This window comes from Myxocyprinus asiaticus, chromosome 16, assembly GCF_019703515.2.
Source record: "Myxocyprinus asiaticus isolate MX2 ecotype Aquarium Trade chromosome 16, UBuf_Myxa_2, whole genome shotgun sequence".
Lineage (NCBI taxonomy): Eukaryota > Metazoa > Chordata > Actinopteri > Cypriniformes > Catostomidae > Myxocyprinus > Myxocyprinus asiaticus.
The window spans coordinates 11,710,284-11,733,744 of NC_059359.1; the positions used below are offsets into that span (position 1 = coordinate 11,710,284).

The 23,461-nt window shown below is 38.4% G+C and overlaps 1 protein-coding gene across 2 annotated transcripts in view; it reads left to right on the forward strand.

Moving 5' to 3' along the window:
• Positions 1-23,461, forward strand: part of LOC127454487 (RNA-binding motif, single-stranded-interacting protein 3) — a 237,115-nt gene that overhangs the window by 73,392 nt on the left and 140,262 nt on the right. For both annotated transcript variants that reach the window (XM_051721746.1, XM_051721745.1), the window contains exons 3-4: positions 1,418-1,476; positions 8,032-8,123. In XM_051721746.1, the coding sequence (XP_051577706.1) occupies positions 1,418-1,476; positions 8,032-8,123 (151 nt within the window). The remainder of the gene's footprint in view (positions 1-1,417; positions 1,477-8,031; positions 8,124-23,461) is intronic.

The window sequence follows — 23,461 nt, forward strand, 5'->3', positions numbered from 1 at the left end:
ACTGTTCAGGTGACGAACTCGGTGGAGGAGTGACGCCACCAGGCCCAGTACTCATGGTATTCCCCTTTTCAGGTGAGCATGTGTGCTCAGGCTCAGTGCTCCATGTGTGGTGATTCCCCCTTGGTAATCCCATATGATGAGTTTCCACAGTTCGGTTCCCCTTAGGTGAACCCTGTGTTTCCCCTCGTCAGAGCTTTCTCTGCCTTGGCCACTGTGCTGTGTACCCTCTCTATAGATAGGGTCCTCCTGTGGTATAATTCCATATGTAAACTTCCCTGTTGGTAAGTCCATGTGAGGTATTCTCCACATGCTAACTCCCATTGGCAGGATGTGGTCTCCATAGTGCCCTCCTTCCTGGAGAGGGAAGAGCACTTCCCAGCGCTATTCTAGAAAAGTGCTCAGCGGGACATTGCTTAACAGCAATCAGTTAAGACACCGCCTGTTGCCTCCTTGGGTAAGTGCCTCCACCCCCCTTAACGGGACTAGGGAGACGCCTTACCTAACTCGCTAGAAGGTCACAACGTGGTTGAGCGCTCGCTGCAAGGCATGCATACTCTCTATCGGCTCCTCAGCATAAATCTGAATGAGTGATGCATGCCATCTCCTTTTATACCCGTATGTCCGGAGCGGAGAGTGGCATGCAAATTCTTCTCGGCAATTTTCATTGGCCTTTTCTATTTTAAGCAAAGGTGATTGGGGCTCTCAAGATCAAACCCCTAGTGTCACTACATCAACACAACGTCTCGTTCCCTCCATCAGGGAACAGAGGATACATCAGTAACCAAGATGTTTTCATCCACGTATTTGTATATACATTTGAGATACAGCATAAAAAATGCTGGAAAAAACATATATGCTCGTTTGAGGTGGATATTGTTTTTAATTAGATTAAAAGACATCAATTTATTCGACACATTTATCAAATATATTACTATAGATTTTATAGAAGTGCCGATATTGTATTCTTAAACACATGGGATGGAAATGCTGCTTTAATCGTAAATTGTTTTTGAGTTATTTTGATTTTTCGCATAAATATACTTTGTAACTTGGATGGAAACAGGACTACTGATGCATTTGAAAGACTTTTTTATCCAAAGCAGCAACATACAGTGCATTCAAGCTATACATTTTATCAGTACATGCATTCCCTGGGAATCGAACCCATGGCCTTGCCGTTGCTAGCACCATGCATTTGGCAGATTTTATATTTTTTTTTTATCCAAGCAACATACTGTACAGTGCATTTAAATTATGCACTTTATCAATACATGCATTCCCAGGGAATCAAACCTGTGACCTTGGCATTGCTAGTACTATACTCTAACAGTTTAGCTATAGGAACACAGGTCTAAACTCGCTTAATCCCGTGATGGCTTGCATTTGAGCTGATCATGTTGTTCTCTGTCCTTTGCAGGTATGGAAAAATTGTGTCTACAAAGGCAATCCTGGACAAAAACACTAACCAGTGCAAAGGTGAGTACCCCAGTCAATATTGTTTTGCATTAAAAAGCAGGCTCACATAGCACTCAAGCTCACTTCGTATAATCAATAATCCCTGTAAAATGACAGCTTTTGACTGACTATGATTGGTTTAAAGATTGTTTGGATGATCTTTGCAAGCAAAACGGTGTTTGCGTTATTGTAGGAGGGGTTTTTACAGCCGGATAAGACATTAACGTGACTAACAGAGTTAGGCTGGGCGTACATGGTGCGAGTTCTGACACTCAGGAGGTCGTGAGCCCTTGCAAACATTACGAGTCAGTTTTTCTGAAAATCGTACAGGTGCAGTCATACATGACACGACTTTATGGCCTGGTGAATTCCGAAGCAATCGCACGAATTTTTGCGCTATTTATCATTATAAGACATAAAGCCAGAGGAGGACATTGCTTTAATACCTGTATTATTCAGCTTTAGGTGTAGGCTACGTCCTTCTCATCTGTGTCACTGCATGTTGATAGCAGACATGCTGAAGAAGATCCGTGTGGTCTTGTCCATGTGAATGCACTTTAAAGCCGCACACAGCATCTTGTTTTAGCACAGTGGTTGATTGACAGGTAGAACTTTCAGCCAAGAAGTCCTTTGTTTCACTAGACACACACTTGGAGAGTTAAAAAAATCTTCTATCACATATCCACTATTGTGTGCATATACAATTATAACAGATGCTATATCCCCCTATATGTAGGCCTAGAACTGAAATGAATGCAAGTATGACAAATAAAAATAGACCATGTTGGAAATTTGAAAACTCTGTCCATCAGAGTGATAAAAAAAAGGTTTTCTAGCGCAACCCGTATGGAAAATTATTTGTTTGAAGAGCAGAGAACAGCATGACATTTCTGTAGAATCCGTCCCAGTGATGTGGTCATGAAAAATATGGGGAAAACTGTTTTAACACGGCCATTCTCCAAATGTGTAAAAGATTCATGAACACTAAGATTACATTGATCGTGAGAGCTGTAACACCTCCTCTTGATTGGTCAGCTTCAACTGGAAAGAATCGGTCGGGAGCTCGCACGACAGCCGAATATTGCACCATGTACGCCCGCCTCTAGTTGCAGCGAGAAAAAGCATTGGGCTAATGCTGTGTTGATTTGAAAGGTCCAGGCCCGGTCATGAGGGTTTAAAAATAGATGTGAGTGCGAGGGAAGTGTCCGGCTGAAATTGATGATTTAGCAGACAGGCTCTTTTCAGGAAACACTCAGCCAGAGCTGTAAATAAACAGCCTGTCATCCTACACAATCTGCCAAGATTGCTCCTGCTTGTTCTTCTGATGTTTTTTGTGGACTTATGTGTGTTTTTATCTATTTGTTATGTTTTCTCTCCATGGACATATCTAATATATCCAACAATGAGTACTGATGCACACATGAGAAGAGGTAGATGATTGGGAAGTATAGGAAACCACTCCAGGCTTTAAAGGACTTCCTCTTCCTGGAGTTAGCTGCCCTCCTACTCTGCCAGGCTTCTCCACCCTGATAGGCTTCCAGTCAGGACTTATGGGAGCCAGGCAGATCAGACAGACAGAAACCGATAGTAAAAAAAAGAAAAAAAAAAAAAAAAAAAAAAGAATGAGATTTGCTTAATTCGCAGTTCAAAATTTTGTCAAGCTCCAATGAATCACACAAATCAACATGCAGTATGTTCATCCTGCTTTCTTCCCCAACCGCTATATTTTTTACACAATATACTGTATGCCATATTAATTTCAAACGTGCTCTTTTATGTTTTGATCAAACTCTATTTGCAATTATAAGGCTGTCTGGCGTAGATTAATCCTGTACGATGGAGTCCTCATGTAAACCATCGAGGGTTATTTACAGTTGGATTTGCTTCTGAATTCTGCATGTCAAGATCATTTGTAGGTTATTCGCCAAAGCTTTGCAATGTTTTTAATTACTCTCCCTAAATGGATTGTTGGATGTACGTTAACATACATACGCATATGTGATTTGCATTAAGCAAATATTTTTGTATTTATTTTTTGCTTCTGGAACTGGAAGGATTCTGCCTAACGGTAATTACGAACTTGTTTGTACAAAAAAAGGCACATTTTGTGTTTCAGACAGCTGTTTTTTCCCCTTGTCCTCAATGACAGATGGAGAGGGTTGGTGGGGGTTGTGGGCAACAGAGAGGGTGTGTTTGATTTCTCTTTGGCTCAATCACGAGCCTCTCATTAGTCGTACAACACACCAGTATGAAGACAAGCTCTCTCTTTCACTCCCTTTCTTTCCTTTTCAAATTAGAATTATCTGCAGATGAGGGAGACCGTATGCATGTCTGAATCTTTTCCCCACAGAGTTGATATCCGAGGAGGAATGATGAAGAGAAAAAAGGAGAGAAACCATGCTGAAAAAAAAGCTTAAACCAGCCTAAGATATTTTGTTTGTTATCGCTGGTTTCTCAGACTTGTCACGCTGGTCTGTTTGATTTTAGAAAAGGCTGATTTTAGAAAGGTTTTGGGCACTTTTTAACTGATCAGATGGCAAAACAGCTGTGGGAGACCAGTTGAGGATCAGCATGGCCAAGTTGCAAGAACAGCTGAAACCAGCTAAGGCCATCTGAAACCAGCTAAGTCCTGGTTTTAGAGGGGTTTGGGCACTTTTTTCAACTGGTTAGGTTGGGAGACCAGATGGCCGACCAGCTTTGGGAGATCAGTTGAAGACCAGCTTGGCCAGGCTGAAAGATGAGCTGAAGCCATCTAAGATCAGCTAAAACCAGACGAGACCTGGATTTAGTGAGTTTTGGGGCACTTTTCAGTTGGTCAGACAAAGGGAGCAGATGGCCAACCAGCTATGGGATACTAGCTTAGGCCAGCTAAGAAAAGTAAACCATCTTAGGCTGGTTAAAGACCAGATTAGACCAGCATGAACTGCCATTGATCCATAATGGTTTATGCTGGTTAGTGCTGGTCTAGCCATGGCAACACATGACAACATACAGTTGAAGTCAGAGGTATACATGCACTCATTTTTTAACCACTCCACAGATTTAATATTAGCAAACTATAGTTTTGGCAAGTCGTTTAGGACATCTACTTTGTGCATGACATGAGTAATTTTTCCAACAATTGTTTACAGACAGATTGTTTCACTTTTAATTGACTATATCACAATTCCAGTGGGTCTGAAGTTTACATACACTTAATTAACTGTGCCTTTAAGCAGCTTGGAAAATTCCAGAAAATTATGTTAAGCCTTTAGACAATTAGACAATTCTGTTTGGAGGTGTATCTGTGGATGTATTTTAAGGCCTACCTTCAAACTCAGTGCCTCTTTGCTTGACATCATGGTAAAATCAAAAGAAATCAGCCATGACCTCAAGAAAAAAATGCCTGAAGGTACCACGTTCATCTGTATTTATACGCAAGTATAAACACCATGGGACCACGCAGCCATCATACCACTCAGGAAGGAGATGCATTCTGTCTCCTAGAGATGAATGTAGTTTGGTACAAAAAGTGCAAATCAATCCCAGAACAACAGTAAAGGACCTTGTGAAGATGTTGGAGGAAACAGGTAAACAAGTATCTATATCCACAGTAAAACGAGTCCTATATCGACATTACCTGAAAGGCTGCTCAGCAAGGAAGAAGCCACTGCTCCAAAACCGCCATAAATAAGCCAGACTACAATTTGCAAGTGCACATGGGACAAAGATATTACTTTTTGGAGAAATGTCCTCTTGTCTAATGAAACAAAATTTTTACTGTTTGGCCATTATGACCATTGTTATGTTTGGAGGAAAAAGGGTGAGGCTTGCAAGCCGAAGAACACCATCCCAACCGTAATGCATGGGGGTGGCAGCATCATGTTGTGGGGGTGCTTTGCTGCAGGAGGGACTGGTACACTTCACAAAATAGATGGCATCATGAGGAAGGAAATGTATGTGTATATATTGAAGCAACATCTCAAGACATCAGCCAGGAAGTTAAAGCTCGGTCGCAAGTGGGTCTTCCAAATGGACAATGACCCCAAGCATACCTCCAAAGTTGTGGCAAAATGGCTTAAAGACAACAAAGTCAAGGTATTGGAGTGGCCATCACAAAGCCCTGACTTCAATCCGATAGAAAATTTGTGGGCAGAACTAAAAAAGCGTATGCAAGCAAGGAGGCCTACAAACCTGACTCAGTTACACCAGTTCTGTCTGGAGGATTGGGCCAAAATTCCAGCAACGTATTGTGAGAAGCTTGTGGAAGGCTACCCAAAAAGTTTGACCCAAGTTAAACAATTTAAAGACAATGCTACCAAATACTAACAAAGTGTATGTAAACTTCTGACCCACTGGGAATGAGATGAAAGAAATAAAAGCTGAAATACATAATTCTTTCTACTATTATTCTGACATTTCACATTCTTAAAATAAAGTAGTGATCCTAACTGACCTAAGACATGGTATGTTTTCTATGATTAAATGTCAGAAATTGTGAAAAACTGAGTTTAAATGTATTTGGCTAATGTGTATGTAAACTTCTGACTTCAACTGTAGCCGTGATGTTCACCAGCAAAATATTAAATAAAAAAATTTGGTCAACCAGCTTCATCAAGCTTGTTAGTTAAGCTAGCTAACATACAAACATCCCATACTTGGTACCAGCATCTAAAACACAACATATGCCAGTATTTTCAAAGGGAAGCAGTTGTGTGTGGGGGATGTTTTTAGAACAAAAACAGAATATGTGCACTTATTTAAGGCATATTTGAATTTATGGATTTAATTATGGAAATCTTCCAAAACAGCATATTCCAGTGCAGGGCGTCACATTGTTAATAGGAATTGATTCCTGTATTCTTCAACTTGGAATCTCTCTCCCAGCCCACTTCCTGAAAGCTGTTGTGTAGCTCTCTTGGTCAACGACCTCAGGAATGCTTGCAGCGTTTCTCTCTAACCAGAAGTGTTCCTCTCTCTGGATCAAGAACAGTCTACTAGAAATCCTTTTTCACACACACACACTGTTTTCTTAGGCTTATGAAACATCTGCAGCCTTTGGAGCATCTGGCTGGCTCAATTCTCCGCTGTAGAGATCTTCTTCTCTCTCTTTCTGTCTCTTTCTCACTTCCATGTTCAGTGGGCGGCTTCAAAGTGGATGGCATGCTGTTCCATATATGAGGTGTGTGCGTAAATGAACACATATGTTTGCCGTATAGAGCTGTTGGCTTGAACTCTTTGCAAGCTCTCAAAAGCTCTGCCTTTGACCATCTGTGGTTTCAAATGTCAGTCGGGCTTTGCGAGTGTGTGTGTTTAGAGTTTAGCAAGACTCATGGTGAGATACCTCCACTGAATGAAGACACACTGCCTCAAAAGTGCCTCAAACACACTGAGGGGGGAATTCACTTGGAATTAATTGCACCCACTGATAGCACTGTTATTTCACTGTCTTCTTTCGTTCAGCACCTGATTCGGGAAAATGAATCATGAATTATGCAAATCAGGTGACAGTGCAAACACTCCCAATAATTTGTGCTGAGTGCAATTTGCATGGCATAATTCCCCATCTTGAAGGCCAGTTCTAAGTGGTTGGTTGTAGAGGATACAGCAGACTACTACAGTCTAGCATATAATGCTGAGACTGTACAACATTGCTCCATCGCTGTGATCCATGTATCTGAATCGGCCGAAAATGCAGAAAGTTTGTTTGTCTATGATGCACATCTGATTATATGGCTGGTTATAACATTATAGTCCATCACTTGATGAACTACTGCTGCCATGATCAGTGGAAAATGTAAACAAACGTCTCTTTTAAAAAAAATCCTATTCCTAAATTCTGCACAAAGCAGTCGATAAAAGCGTTACTTGCTGCAAGCAAATAGTGATGAGTTTTGTGAAAATGCCGCAATCTGTAGTAAGATTAATTTACATAGAAAGTAAGCATGTCTGCACAAAAAAGAATGGCAAAAACTACAATGAAATTCTAACAGCAGCAGCAGTGCATGGTTAAGCTGGACTGCCAATGGTTAGTGATTAAGATGCATGTTTTTGCACTGAAATACCTGAGATACTGTTTAGTGAACTGGCCCCTGAGTGTCTTCAAGAACTTCTGCCTCTACGTTTCTTATTGTGATATGTCGTAGAGGAAGTCACAGATCTTCTTTCTCGCTCTGTCTTCGTCTATCTCTCTCTTTCTGCCAAGAACAGAAATGTTTGGTAAAAGAGTTGGGTGGGGGAGGAAGGGTGAGGCAGGCTAAATCCTCCTCTGTCCTGTTACTTAGGAAATGGATGACAAGCATGAGCCTTGAACAAAATGGTTTCCTGTCTCTCCATATATACAGTATATATATATATATATACAAAAACACACATACCCACATACTGTACACACTTTGTCTCCACTATCAGCATGAGACAAACAACTGTGTGGTCTTATTTTGACCCATGGATTTAAAATCTGATAAACGTGTCAGATAATGTCTAATTAAGAATTCTTTAGTTTTGGCAAAACACTAAGATATGTCTGACTGTGTGCTATAATGTGTATAAATAACCTACTCATATCTCTTACTTACTTTATATCTGTCTGTGTAGGATATGGCTTTGTTGATTTCGACAGTCCGGCGGCGGCACAGAAAGCCGTAGCGTCCCTGAAGGCCAGTGGAGTGCAGGCACAGATGGCAAAGGTAAGCTGGGCTTTACACCATGTCCTAACCAGGTGTGCTGTGACAACTTGAGAAGCATCAAGTTATTTTTCTGTTCCCACTGAAAGTGAACATTTTCACCAAGCAACAAAAGCACAGTCAATCAGAGCATATTTAATGCTTAAAGTCAACATGAAAACCAAAGTAACCCTACAGTATATAGTTGCTTAATACATGTTTGATTTATCACTGTAAGTTATTCCAAAGAAAATGTGTCTTTGTACTCTTTCATCAAAATGTAATAACTTGCTCTGTCTTTTAAACAACAACTTTTCTTTTTAGGCTAACATCACCTACTTTAGGCCACAGTAGGTGGCACAGAGGCTCATGGTATAATGTTAACCAACAGCCAAAGTAGCTATTTAGGCATTGAATTATCTACTGATATCTTAAAACTAATATTTTCAAGCTAATAGCCTAAAGCTACCGCAGTAATTTAATACTGATAAATAGTTATACGTCAAGATGCTCTCGAAGGTGAACTTGACTTTCAGTCTCCACGTCTCTGTAAAAAAAACCCTCCTCAAAAGTGGGTGCTGGCGATGTTCCAGGAGGGTAGAGTACTCTTCCATTACATTACGTAAGTAAAACGGTTTGCAAAAAAGTTGATCCAATGCATGTTGGCTTTAATATACAGCTATGTGAAGCAGGACTTTAGACTAATATTTAATTGTGTGTGGAGATACCCAGCATAACATGACAAAACTAGAAAACACACGAACGACAAAATGTCATGTTGTCTGTCACGTTACACCTGGTTGGGATGTGGTGTTAGACTGAATCAATGCTACTTTCTATCAAAGTAGATGGAGATGATGGGTAATAATTAGATATAATGAGGATAAGAATACAGGAGATGTGGCAACTATTTCTGATGATGATATCATTGATGATGGGAAAGATGATGGTGATGGTCGTGGTGGTAAACATCTGTAGAGGATGAATAGGTATGATTCACAGTAAATTTAGCTGTACCCATTTGGCTTGATGTCCAGTGCATGCAAGCAGACGCACACACAGTTGTTTCAAGTATCTGTCCTCTAATATTCATAAGCTTGCGGGCTGTCAGGATGCAGATGGTTTGTGTATCTGAAATCCTATTTAAATGCATGCCTGTCAGAGCATTCTGCAACACAGCAGGCCTCATATGAAACAGACAGGTCATGCTACAGAGAGAGAGAGAGAGAAAAACAGAGAGAGAGAGAGAGAGAGGGAGGGGGGTGTTTTAGCTTAAGTGTGCACATTTGACATTTCTCTGTGGCCTAAGTAACAGAATTCACCTTGAATGTGCTCAGCTTTCCGACTGAAACTGTTGTTCCAGCTGCATCTAATCGGTGAAAAGATCTGTTACTCATTTAGGAGGCCATTCATAGGCTCCATTCCATAGCCTAGTGATCTACCTAACTAGACAACATTTTAAGACGTCATAGGCATGCTTCCAGTGTGAATGCGGCAACAAAAGGCAAGCAGCATAATGACGTTTACGATACCATCTTTTGGCCAAAATCTAAGGTAGACTAAAAAGAAAATTGCTCTTTGGCCTAACTTGATTCAATCGTGTTTGAAATTAGTTTTCTTAACTTATGTAATCTCAACACAAACACTTTATGTAAAAAGAACCTAGCTGAATTGGATAAACCCAACAAACTTCACTTACTAGTGAAAGTGAATATTAGCATGCTAAATTCATGCTTGTTTGAAGCACTACAGAGTAAAATTTAGTTACTGTGCTATGGTTAGCACAGCATTTCATGAGCAACATCTACCTGTCCTGATCGTTAGCTCCAGCTCCACACTTTACCATAATGGTAACCCCCAAAAGTCTTGACATAACATAAATATTATCATAATATATTCACAAAAAAACACATAAAGAAACAATTTTAATTTTAAAATTTACTCTCCCTAGCGAGTCCCATTCAAAGCATGCTGGCTGGGCAGTGGAACACCACAAAAAGTATTCATGTAGTCCCAACTCAAATGGATTAAGTAAATTTACATTTTAGAAATTTAAATGGATAGAACACAATGAAATCATGTTGTGACAAAATGTTCTAGAATTGTCTTGATTCAGTTCATTTTAATTAAGTAAATTGAACAAGCTGCAAAACCATTTTTTTTTTTAATGGAGCATCCTTTGCATAGAAGCAAGTCAGTCACTTATAAGTTTCCAGTTTATCTTAGAAGTAAGGCTTGTATAAAGAAGAAAATGATATGCCTTTAATTAGGCACCTGGAGTTTTGATTGGTTCTTAGCATGAGCCAAACATCAAAGTTCACACCCACCAGTACCCACTTCATTAGAAACATTAGAGCTCATACTCAGTCTGTTTTCTCTCTGTCTGAATATGAGTATCCCAGAAATCTGTGTAATCTAATCTGTTTTGAAATAAAATTTTCACCGTGAAGTGTTGTTTTAGTGGAATTCAAAATGAACAGATAGAACGGGTGGAAGAAACGTAGAAACTAAACTGTTATTTAAAGCAATTTAAGCTGTTAAAGATGGCTACATACGTCTTTTTTAACAATGAGAGAAGGGCAATTAAAAGACCTAAATCGCCTGGGTCAAGGCTTATAAAATTAAACACGGGTGCAATCGAAGACTTTCCCTCTACCCTATTAAAGCTGTTTTCATTTAGAATTCTCTCATTTAAACAGTGCCTCTGAGCAACAAAACCAGCCTCTTAAACTCATTTCACCAGCATATCAAGCTATTCCGAGTTGCTCCTGTGGTTCTTGTTACGTATTGTGGCGAATTTTTGAGAGAGACAGATTTTGGGTCAAAATGTGACCCACATGTGTTGTAGAGAGTTAGGGGAGGATGTTTTTATGAAAACATAATGCAGTGTTTGTTTGTCTAAATATACAAACAAAGACATTTAATGTATACATGTTCACCTTTTTATATTACAAATGTATATTTTGTAAAGTTCCTCAGAGGCTCATAGAATCTTTTAGTGTTGAAATATTTAGGGGACAGATCTACACACTATAATGCCAGAGAGTGGTTTTGATATAAATGGCGAATGCTAATCTAACCATGATTGCGGCCCTGTAAATGGTCACTCTACGAATACTCCAGAAAATGTCATAAATCAGATTTCTATTAAGTCAGTGAGGATAAAGAGGATTTATTGAATACATGTGTATATATATTATTAACCAGACTTGACTCTTTGTTTCTTTTACTGGTTCAGGAGTAATTTTCTTCATTTTCTTTATACAACACATTTCTCTCATTTCATAACCCTCATCTTGCCAAGTTAATACGCTGTTTGACTTGTTTCTAAAGAAGCTGCAGAAAAAGTCAACAATGTGAGCATTTACAGTGAATTTGAAAAGAATAGCCTTTTTCTTTTTTTTTTTTTTTTTTTTAATACATTTGCATTTTATTTTGGAGGTCGTAAAGTATTCAAACTTTCTGTCCCTTCTGGTCTTGTTTGTTGTGCTGTCATTTTTGCTTTTATCTAAATTCACTTTAAACAACTTATATTTACACAAACAAATATTAAAATGATTCCTGGAATGTGCGGTATCAGCCTTTATTACTCATAAAAATATAAAATAAAAAAAAAAAACTTGTTAGAATCAAGCAGGGAATTTATTTGGCAGGAATGTGTTATAATTATGGTATGGTAATGAGGTGCTAGTATGGAATTTTATAATTGTGAGGAGGTTAAATATTCATGAGGCAGCATTTATGTAAATTGTAACATACTGTACATTAACTGCATAATCGGTGAGAGAAGTAGATAAAGTGTGTGTGTGTGTGTGTGTGTGTGTGTGTGTGTGTGTGTGTGTGTGTGTGTGTGTGTGTTTGGGTGGGTTTGGATGGTTTATGAGGAACTTTTTTTAGGTTACAAACTGGTAATTAAAAGGGTATTATGCTATAAATGTGGTTTATGAGGACATTTCTAGTGTCCCCATAATTCAGATCGCTTAAAAAACATACTAAATGATGATTTTTATTTATTTATTTATTTATTTATTTTTTAAATGCTTTTTGTGAGGGTTAGGTTTAGGGTTAGGGTTAGGGGATAGAATCTATAATTCGTACAGCCGCACCAACGTGTGTGTGGTGTGTGTGTGTGTGTGTGTGTGTGTGTGTGTGTGTGTGTGTGTGTGTGTGTGAATTGAGGGTTTGTGTGTGTCTCAAATGTTCTGCCTGCAGACATCTTCATATCTGTACACCTCTACACCTCTACGCCACCTTTGTGTATCCGCATGCCTGCTGGTGATGTGTGTTTTTGTGTGTGCAGTGATGTGTAGTTCCTCAAGAAGAACCACCCTTTGTAAACAAACTTTTGCCAGAATCTGTTTTTTTTTTTTTTTTTTTTTTTTTTTCTATGCTGATAAATTTAATAGAATCATCTTGTAAAATGTCAGATGTTCTTAGAACATCTCAGTTTGTGGGCTCTTTGTTTGAATTCTTTACACCATATTATTGTTTCCTATTTATTTATTTATTTATTCTGGTTCCTGTGATGGACAAGGAACAAATGAAAGAGAATGAATGATACAGAGAAAGAGAGAAGCGTTTGAAGAGGATTAAAGATTTCCTTGGTGGGGTTTTGTCATTAATGGGACAAATTCAGAATTGCCATTTAGACAGGTTGCACTTGAATTCCAGAAAGTCTGTGTTTTTGTGTGTATTGAACGCTGCCATACCATCAGTCTTTACTTCAACCATTTCAAAACAATCTGTTTGTCCTAGAAGTCTACACTACCGGTCAAAAGTTTTGAAACACTTACTCATTCTTTATTCTAATTTTTTTTTTTCAAATTTTAGAACAATAGTAAAGTCATCAAAACTATGGAATAACATAAATGGAACTATGGGAATTATGTTGTGACTAAACAAAATCCAAAATAAATCAAAACTGTGTTATATTTTAGCATCTTGAAAGTAGTCACCCTTTGCCTAGAATTTGCAGAAATGTACTCTTGACATTTTCTCATCCAACTTCTTGAGGTATCACCCTGGGATGCTTTTTAAACAGTACTGAAGGAGTTCCCATCTATGTCGGGCACTTATTGGCTGCTTTTCTTTATTATTTGGTCCAAGTCATCAATTTGAAAAAAAAAAAAAAAAAATTAAATTACATTTTAGTTTTATAATGAAATAAATTAATATGGTGGCACAATTATATTTTTGTCTACAAAACTAATTTTAAACATTTAAACATACGCCTTCAGATCAAAAGATTTTTAAGATCATGAGAAACATTTCAGTCAAGTGTTTCAAAACTTTTGACCGGTAGTGTATATAGAAAAAAATTACAGAAATGTACAATATATTGGAGAAACTTACCAAGAAACTGATTGTCAGAAATTAAATATGATCACATATCAGGCTTTTCAGAATCATATATGGCAATTAACTTTTTTTTTCCACTTACTAGGATATATAAAGAATATTACTTTTCAAAAATGTATTTGTGATGTAGTAGGCTAAACATCATAAAATAAAATTAAAAAAACAACTTTAAATTCACACATATTTTGAAGTAATCAAATACAGATGACCCGAACTATGCTGTGACTTGAATATGTGATATTTGAGCTGAATTTTGGTGTTGTGTAATAAGGTAAAAAAAAAAAAAAAAAGACATTTACATTTGTTTATCAATGAGACTAATCAATGCTCAAAATATAATGTCAGCCATAATTCTACAGTAAAATGCAGTGTAAGTAATATTTTATTGATACCAGCTTCGTATGGCAAAGCATGTTTGAATGCCCTCATTAGCATTCTATTATTTAACTAGTGGATTAAACTAATGTCTGTGTGATTGTGCGTGTCCAGTTTGTCCTTGGCCTTTTTTATGAGCAGCAGCAAAGTGGTAATATTGCAGGTTTTGCTGCACCTTTGGCTTCCATTATGATTTCTTACCTCAGGCAGTCTGAATATCCGTGAACACTCTTTTGTGTGTAGTGTAATATTGTGTGTGTGTGTGTGTGTGGGGGGGGGGGGGGGGGTGTATGTGTTAGTGAAAGTCTAGTATTTATATGCCTGCCTAGAGATGCACATTGTGTGTGTATTTACATGTCTTTGTGAACTGTAACTGTATTACCTTCATGACTTAGTAGCATTGCTTTCTTGAAGCATATTCCCTTGTTTGAAAATGGTTTCGTTTTTAATATAGCCATATAGCAGGAGGCGGGAAAATTCCCTTAGGGTATTGTATGAAGGGGAACTGTGGAAAATTCCCATCTGCTGTGAGCGAACTTATCGTTTTTTTACATAACCTCAGGGGTTTTCTCTTTCATTTCTCAGTTTGTTTAAAAGGTGAGAGTCTAGCTGGAAATGTTGAGAAAAGCTCTCCATGCAGTAGAAGGGACTCGTCGTAATAACCTAACCCTGTCTAGGTGGTTGCAAGGGCTTTGCTAGGTAGTTGCCAGGGTGTACTATGTGGTTGTTAGGGCTTTGCTAGGTTGCTGCTAGGATTTTCTAGGTGGTTGCCAGGGCTTTGCTAAATGGTTGTTGGGGTGTTCTAGATGGTTGCTAGGGATTTGATAGGCAGCTGCTAGGATGATCTTGTTAGTTTCTAGGCCTTTGCTTGGATGTTGCTGGGGTGTTCATAGTGTTTGCTATTGTTTTCTAGGTGGTTGTTAGGGTGTTTTGGTGGTTTCTAGGGCTTTGCTTGGTGGTTCATAGGGTGTTTTTGGTGGATGCTAGAGTGCTCTTAGTTGTTTCTAGGGCTTTGCTATGTGGTTGCAAGGGTGTTCTAGGTGGTTGCTAGATAGTAAGCAACTTGCGCTGAGTTCCTGTAGCTCAATTGCAGAGCGTGGGGCTAGCAATGCTGAGATCATGGTTTCGATTACCAGGGAACAAACAAACTGACACAATGTATACCTTGAACACACTGTAAGTCGCTTTGGATAAATGCATCAGCCTAATGCATATATGTAAATGGGCAAGTAGTCTTTACTACTTGTAGTCTCAACTGGGCTAATATTCTGGTCTTTATATAGAGCTCTGTTCCCTCCATCACTATAAGTCTTTGGATTTTTTTCACCCATTTTATCATTCGCCAGACAATTTTTCATATCACTTACACAAGTAATAGCACATCTATCCTCAACAAGCTGCACAATTTAAGGTATCAGTCGTGTCCTTAGCACAAATTGTGCAGCTATGTTGCGTGCCAGTGAATTGTTCAAATCCTTAACCATGAGCAATAGTAATAGTGATGCTTGCCTCAGCAAGCACATCTTATTATTAAGACTCCTAAAATATTATTGAATCTATTGTTATTGCATTTGATGGCTCTAACATCAGTTCTTAGTCATTATTGTTTATTTAGTGTGCTAAATGTAACACTTAAGAAGTTAAGGAGGAAGCTGGGACTGGCTTGACAAACACAAAGACATTTAATGACACTTTTGAGTGTATAAAGAAACAAAAACACGTACTGCTTTTCAGCCAGCTGCGTCAAATCATAAAGACAGTCAAACACACGGACAAGCTTCGTAAATCTCTCTCCCACCTGCCGCTGTCTCTTCTCCTTAAATACTCCCGCCTTCCCTCGCTGAAACGCGAGGCCGGTGTGGTGTGCAGGTGGAAGTCATTCGCCACTTATCTTCCCGGCCTCGCTCTGCCCAGACGCCACTCGGCTCCGCCCTGCTCACCACACTAACGTTTTCTTATTTGTTAGCGTTCACTGTTCTCAGGGAATACCAAACACTAAGCCAAAGACAAAGAATGTGATTTAAGTATTTTTTACAAGCGAATTACCTTTTGTTGTGTCTATGCAAAACATAACACATAACTTCCTGTGTTTTTAACTGTTCTTAGTACAAGTCACTCAGGCAAACCAAAAAAGGCAGAGCTGAGAAATATAATGTTCTGGTTCTCCCTAAGTGTCCATTCGCAATGTATAATAAAGGCAAATCACCGAAATCCAAAAACACATCATTGCTTGTAGATTATTCTTCTCATGATGGTGCAGAAAAGAGTGAGAACAGGGGGAAGAGGGAAAAAGAAACAAAAAATTTGATTTCTCTTTGTCTTCCACCATTGACATCAAATTTCCATTTCCTAAATGTTCTGTGAAGTGTGCTTTCCCTCTCCCTGGGCTTGCTGTTCGCTATGTGTGTGTGTTGTGTTGTGTAAGCATGTTGTTGCTGTTCGGTTTTGGTGTGGGCCCACGGTGATTGAAAACAGATGCCTTGTTTTTTGTAGTTGTCTCACCGGGGAAAGTAATGGACAAAGCAGAACATAGGACAGCGAAAGCATAAACGAGATCTATTGCGACACAATGAAATGGGTTCGGGAAGCAATAAGCACCAGGCGCATTCCGGTTATATAAAATGGTGGCTTTTCACTCCCTCTCACTCACAAATGATTTGTATAACATAATGCGGCTTCCTCTTGCCTATGATACTGCGGTGAAAAAAAAAAAAAAAACAGCCGGTAGAGTCCAATATAAAATGGAGCCCGCTGCCAATGTCTTGTTCTCAGAGTTTTGTCATTCAAATCATGGGTCATTTATGGCAGGTTAGCTGGGAACTTTGTGGCTCTATGTTTCAATGCAGCTCTACCTGAACAAACCTCTAAAAGTTCTCTATGTTTTTATTTTTAACCACACTTTTTTTTTTTTATTCTTTCCAAACATCCATATTGTGTGACCTACATCTACTTTGCTGTTTTCACTTGTATTTTCTCCTCTCTCTATTACAGTATGTTTGTGTGTGTTATTTACAGTACCAGCTTCCTTGAGCGGAAGGTTATGTTCAGAAAGTATACTGAGTAATATATACTGTGTACACTGCAAACAATCCTATTTTTACGTTTTTTTGGATTGTTTTCTAGTAAAAATATCTGAAAAATCATTAACACTTTACAATAAGGTTCCATTCATTTACATTAGTTAATGTATTAGGTATCATGAACTAACAATGAACAATATATATATATATATATATATATAATTACAGCATTTATAAATCTTTGTTAATTTTAGTTTACAAAAATACAATTGTTCATTGTTAGATAATGTTAGTTCATAGTGCATTAACTAATGTTAACATATACAACTTTTGATTTTAACAATGTATATGTTGAAACTTACATTAACCAAGATGAATAAATGCTGTAAAATTATTGTTCATTGTTAGTTCATGTTAACTAATGTTAACAAATGGAACCTTATTGTTAAGTGTTACCAAAAATCCTTAAAACAAGACAAAATTAACTGAGAACCAACACTGCATAAGATATGAGGACTTATTGTATCTTAACTTTAAGTGTGTTTTGTCTGACAGATTTTTAAAGTTGTTTTTCTCTTGCTTATACTTAAAAACAAGTATATGTAAAATGGCAGTTTTTTTTTTTTTTTTTTTTTTTTGATATTTTTATTGGGAAACAAGTAAAAAAAAAAAAGACTAATTAATAGTTTTTTTTTATTTTTATTTTTACAATGCACACCTACTATTCTTTTTTAAAGTAATATGTTAAACAGTGTGCATTATGCAGCAATAAACATTTCAAACAGTTGTGTGCTACATTGTTGTTCTCAGTGTGCTGCATGTTTATTTCAGTGAGTGGGATCCAGGTATCATCTTTGAAATGAGCACAGTTATTTAGCATTTTTAATACAATTGAAAAAAGGTGTTAAATTTTGGCAGTCCAGTCAAATAAGGAGTAAAGTAAGATATTCATCACACTGGAAAGTAAAGATCAAGCTGAGTATTGTCTTGTGAGATATAATTTACCACGGAGTGTGTTCTGGTTGTATACTACACATTTTGGCAAATGTAGGATGCCATGTACTGTATACAGGAAATTTGCAAACCGATCACAGTATACTGCATACAGCTAAAATAGTTATGAGTAGTATGGTAGTACAGTATGTTATTCCATACATAGCCAAAGGAGGATGCGGGGAGTGGCGTAGCCTTAAAACCCCAGCTGGCAAACAAAAGGAAGAGAACCATGCCAGCCCAATTGAATTATGGGTGATGTAGTCAGAATGTTAGTATCTCTGAGCCTCTATCAGCCTCTCACCAATCTCATTATCCATGCATTAGCAGTTGTGTAAGGAAGGAAAGGGGCTTTTAGTGGGTGCAATTAGGGGCTGGAGGGATGGGCTCCAGGCAGAGACGGAAAGGAAAGCTGAGAGCTCAAGGAGTTGTGGTTGTTGTTGTTATTTATAATGAAGATAATGTGCTGGGTGCATTTGCAATGTGCCTGTGCTCTATGTGTTTGTGTGTCCATGTGCATGCGATACCTGTTCTCTGTAGATGAGGGCACTCAGAGGGCACAGGAAAAGGTGTAGGACTCATCATTCAAATCGTTCCCCACTATTAGGGCTGAGTTTAACAGTTTAAACCAACCAGCACTGGGCACTGGTTGGGTGTAGCTTGACTTTTCACCAAACTGCAATTTTTGCAGCTTATTTCAGCCAAGAACTGCCCACTTATATAGGAAAACCCTGACAGACAAATAAAATGATCAAACATAGTTCATATTATTTTTTACAAGCTATTTAGGGGTGGGGTTATCTGAGATATTTTTTACCACAATAAATAACTAGTAAATGGTCTGTGGGTGGTCTGTCTGTGTGCTGTCTGAGGGTGAGACTACTGTAGATCAGTCTGGTCTGATTTTCTGGTTTTAGAGGAGCCTTGGGACCACCAGCTGAACACCTGCTTGGCAAGGTAGGGAGACCATAGTCTGGTTTAAGCTGAGGTGGGGGGGGTTCCAGCAGGGTAGACCACTGATCAGACCATAAACAGATCACTCCAGCTGTTAGCACTAGAAACACCATCACAAATATCTAAATTAGAGGATTTGAGAGAGAGAGAGAGAGAGAGAGAGAGAGAGAGAGAGAGAGACAGACAGACAGATAGACAGACAGACAGCTGCACAGTTCTGTGTCTCCTGTGTTGTACACATGTAGACCCGTTTCACTCCAGTGCTGTCGTCATGCCTCTCTCTAAACTGTGTGGTTGTCTGCTGAACCTGAGATCTGTCTACATATCACCGCCATCTCGGGCAGTGAGTAGTACTCTCAGTTGATATGGTCGGCGATGCTCTCGTCCATTATGGAGAGATGGGTTTGTCATACTGTAAGATCTTGATCATTTCCACAACAAATAAATCATACACTTCTTTCACAATTCTTGTAATAAGTCCATGTGCTTAACAGCTCATTTACAATCACTGTGGGAGTTGTCAGATTGATCATAGATGTGTTGCAGAGATATTGTTTGTTTTATTTGGATTTTTGTTGATGTTGTTTCTTAAGGTTGGAGAGCACTGGAAATTGATCTTTAGCATCAAGGTTTAGCCTTCTTTGTAAAGGAAGTTGGGGTCAAGGTCCAAAATGTACTCTCGACAAGTACCAAATGTGAGTAAAAATTTGGGTTTTGGCGAGCAAATAAAATTGTTGTCCAGTAACTTAGCACGTCGGTTTTCAGCGCAAAGTCTAAATTCAGTTCCTACATTTGCAGTTTGAGACTCCACCAGTAGATGGAATAAAGTGGAACATTCAATTATGTCCATATCAATCACTGTTGTAGCTGTTTTATGAAACAAATATTTATTAGATTTGTGTTAAACTATCTTTAGGTCATGGTTTATTTTTCAAATACTATTATTATATATAATATTATACATAATCCCCGCCCCGCCCCCCCCACTGGACTGTCTTTGATTGGACTAAACAAGGCAAGGAGAAAGGATGTGTATGAAATAGAAAGAAAAAGATTGAGATATCTAAATAGTTTGCAAACAGCTGGCGGAACAACATGTTCTTTGGGCTTTTAGAGAGAGAAGAGAGTTAAGGAGAGAAACAGACTGAGCAAAAAAGAAATGCAAGAGAAGGGAGTTCTATAATTGTCTGGAAGATTTTGGAATGTCACGTAGCCTACTTCCTGTATCATCCTTTGCATTGAAAGGCCTGCTCAGAGTGAGAGTGCTGGACATCTCTTGGAAATGTCTGCTTTGATGAGCTAACTCACAAAGACGGCCAGCATTTGTGTGTGCGTCACACATTTCTTACCCTGTTCTGTGCGTGCAAGCTTTCCCCTGGTCTACGCCAGCACTAGAGCAGAATCATAGCCGAGAATCGAAATCGATTGGCTCCAAAGAGCAGCTCACTATAAATAAAGACAAATGAATGATCCTCACTTCCTCTTACTCTACCTCTCAAAAGTCGCATTCCCTGCAATACTTGCCCTCGACGTGTACACCACAAAATGCTTTTTGGCCATGATTTTGCCATCTGAGTCAATTTCGGGGATCGTCAAATATTTATTTTATCGTAGGGCAAAATCGGCAGTTTTGAATCACTTAGTGTTACGTGCTCACTAACGACAGATTAATTGCCTTGGTTATGAATCTTAGCCTCCAACGAAGTTCTGGGAGCGTTGGTTTGAGGCCTTGCAGTGCCAAAATTAGTGTAAGGTCTTGCTTGGGTTTTTTCACTGTTATTTTAGTTTTGTGTGTCAGAACGTGATACGATCAATGACCTAGTCAACTCTGTCAATCGTGACCAAAGTACTATGATCTATATTGTACAATCTGATCCTCTGACAGAAAGACAGTTGAAGTTGCACAGTATGCCATGGTGTTTATGCAAAATATCATTGCGTACAATCTGACGAGCAACAAACGTTATGGACAGATGAAAAAAAAAAATGGCACAGTATGAATTCAGCTAAAGACTAGAAAAAGTTCACGAAAGAGCTGCTAAACAAAACAAAACAAAAAATTATAATAATAAAGGCAACAGACCTGATTTCTTGACATGCAATAAATCAAAAGTTATGTAATTCATAAAAAACTCCCACCGGATGAGCAAGCCAACTGTAGGAAGGCCAATAATGAGTGATTAATGCCTTTATTTACATTTGATCTCCAAACTCAAATTTCTTATACATGAAAAATCAATGCAAGGGTGTAGGCAGTGTTTGAACCTGAGACAGAGATGACTCTTGTTTCTTGTATCTCATTGGATGCAAGCAAATGACTGACACTTGGAATGATAGGGTTCATGAGAAAATGCTCAATAAATCTCGCCCGAACACATAGACTTATGTGATGTCATGCTGTTACTCCAGGATTGTAACATGAAGGGCGTGGTATGAGCAGCTACGTCAGAACAGGCTCTATATGTGCCAAAACACAGCTGTCTTGGAACCAGGTGTCAAGTAAAGATGACCTCATCACAGAGACTAAGTTGCAGCTGCTGTTCTAAATAATGTCAGACAGATATGAGCTCACTGAAGCGCTTGCCAGTTTACTAAAGTTACGGCCTGACAGAACTCTAGAGCACCATTTGTGATGCATCATAGATCATTTTTGAGCTTTTAAGACAAAAGCCCATCTAAATACTGTTTAATAATATAATACATGTAAATGAACTGATTGTATTGATTGTATCTATATCAGTGCTGATACTGTACAATGCACTGTATACTAATCATTCGGAGATAGAAACCCTCAAAATTATTATTGCCTTCCAACCTCAACTCTTCAGATTTCACACCACAATATTCAAACTTGGCATCGAGATCGCTTAGAAAACATGCAAGAACCAATGGCCTTTGGAGTTATTGACGACAATGTTTGAATATATGCACAAACATGAACAAGATTTAAGAGCTGCAGTAAAGTTTCAGTGAAAAAACATAATTTTAACCTGTTTCTCACAAAATGCTAGCATACTGCTTCAGAAAACTTGTGAAGACTTTGGAATATAGTGCAAGTATGGACTACTTTTATGGTGCTTTTTGTCCTTTTTGGAGCTTGACAGCCCCTGGTCACTATATGCTTTTGTTATATGTGAAAAAGTTGGATGAACATTCTACTTAATATCTTTTTTGTGTTCCTTGGAAGACCTTAGTGTTCCTTTGTCATATGAGTTTAGAACAACAAGAGGGATGTCATGTTTGGGTAAAGTAATACAATAAAATAAAGTCACTTTTTTGGGTGAGTTACCAAAAACCCCAATTAAACAAACATATTAACATGCGCACTGTACAGAAAGGTCTTGTTAAATGTTGCTGTCTTTACACACCACTAGTTGTAGACATTACCACAGGCCAAATGGTGGTCTTGGCCATGGTAAAGATGAGCTCACTGTTTCACTAGTTCACAGTCTTGGCTAGTCTTGAGGCGTGTTATGCTATGTTGGACAATATTACTCGCTTTGGCTCACATGATTTCAGCACAGCTCTGAATCTTTGTGTGTAGTTGTGTCTGTTTGTGTGGATTTGTGTGTTTATGACAGAGCAAACACTGCATCATTTGGCCCCCGTGACGGACATTATATCCGTAGCGTAATGGTCCTACTAGAGGAAGCCTCACTGCATTAACAAATAAATGTAGCACATTAGGGCTCTTAAATACCCATGTACGTGAAAATGGGAATGTAATGTTACGGCTATAGAAGCACTGTCTGATTTGTCCCATTATGAGGCATTATTTGTTTGTGTCTTGTATAGTAACTAAATTCACATTAGAACATCTCTCTTTTTTGGGCTTTTTAATTAAGGTTTGCAGGAGTGTGTTAAATGAGCTGTAGTGGTTTAGCACGCGCCCACTCTAACTGTTCAGATTAAGCAAGACGCAGATCTTTTTATCCCGTCATCTGAGCATAACTGTTACAGTGGCCTAACAATGTTGTTGTCTGAAGTGATGTGGTAATTTGACCTACTTTTAAAGATTTAAAGCATTAAATGAAAGCTGGCCTTGTTAATGTTTTTGTAAATAAATGTAGCTGGTCACTGGGGATGCAATGGTTTCAAGGTTTCACAATATACCTCGGTTTAAAACGGATGGTTATCATACCTTTGAAATCTCCTAATTGACGGCATTGCATGAATATAAAAAAAAATAATTTCAGAACTTTTCTAAAACCCAAATCAGTTTAATTAAGACAGAATCGGTGACGTTTGCACAACATCATATAAACTTGGTGAGATAAAATAAACCTTTAAATTGAAAAAATAAAAATAAAACATGTTACATTTGACTGTTACTCAATTTTAAAGGGTGTTGCGAGCTCAGCGGATCACGAGCACAAACACATCAGAAGTGCAGCACGAGCGCATCATACAGACATGTCTGAGCCGGAACCTTTATTTCCACCACCAAAGTGGTTGAAGTCCGCTGTCTGGGATTACTTTGGGTATGTTAAAGACCCACGAGGTGCCATCAATGTTGATGTTTACACAGTCTGTAAAGTTTGTCACAAAAAAGTATCAGCTCAGGCAGGAAACACTTTAAACCTTAAGCACCTTCTCCATGAGCACTATCCCACGGAATTTGCAGAGATAAATGTAAGTATACAGAATAGTAAATTATAGACC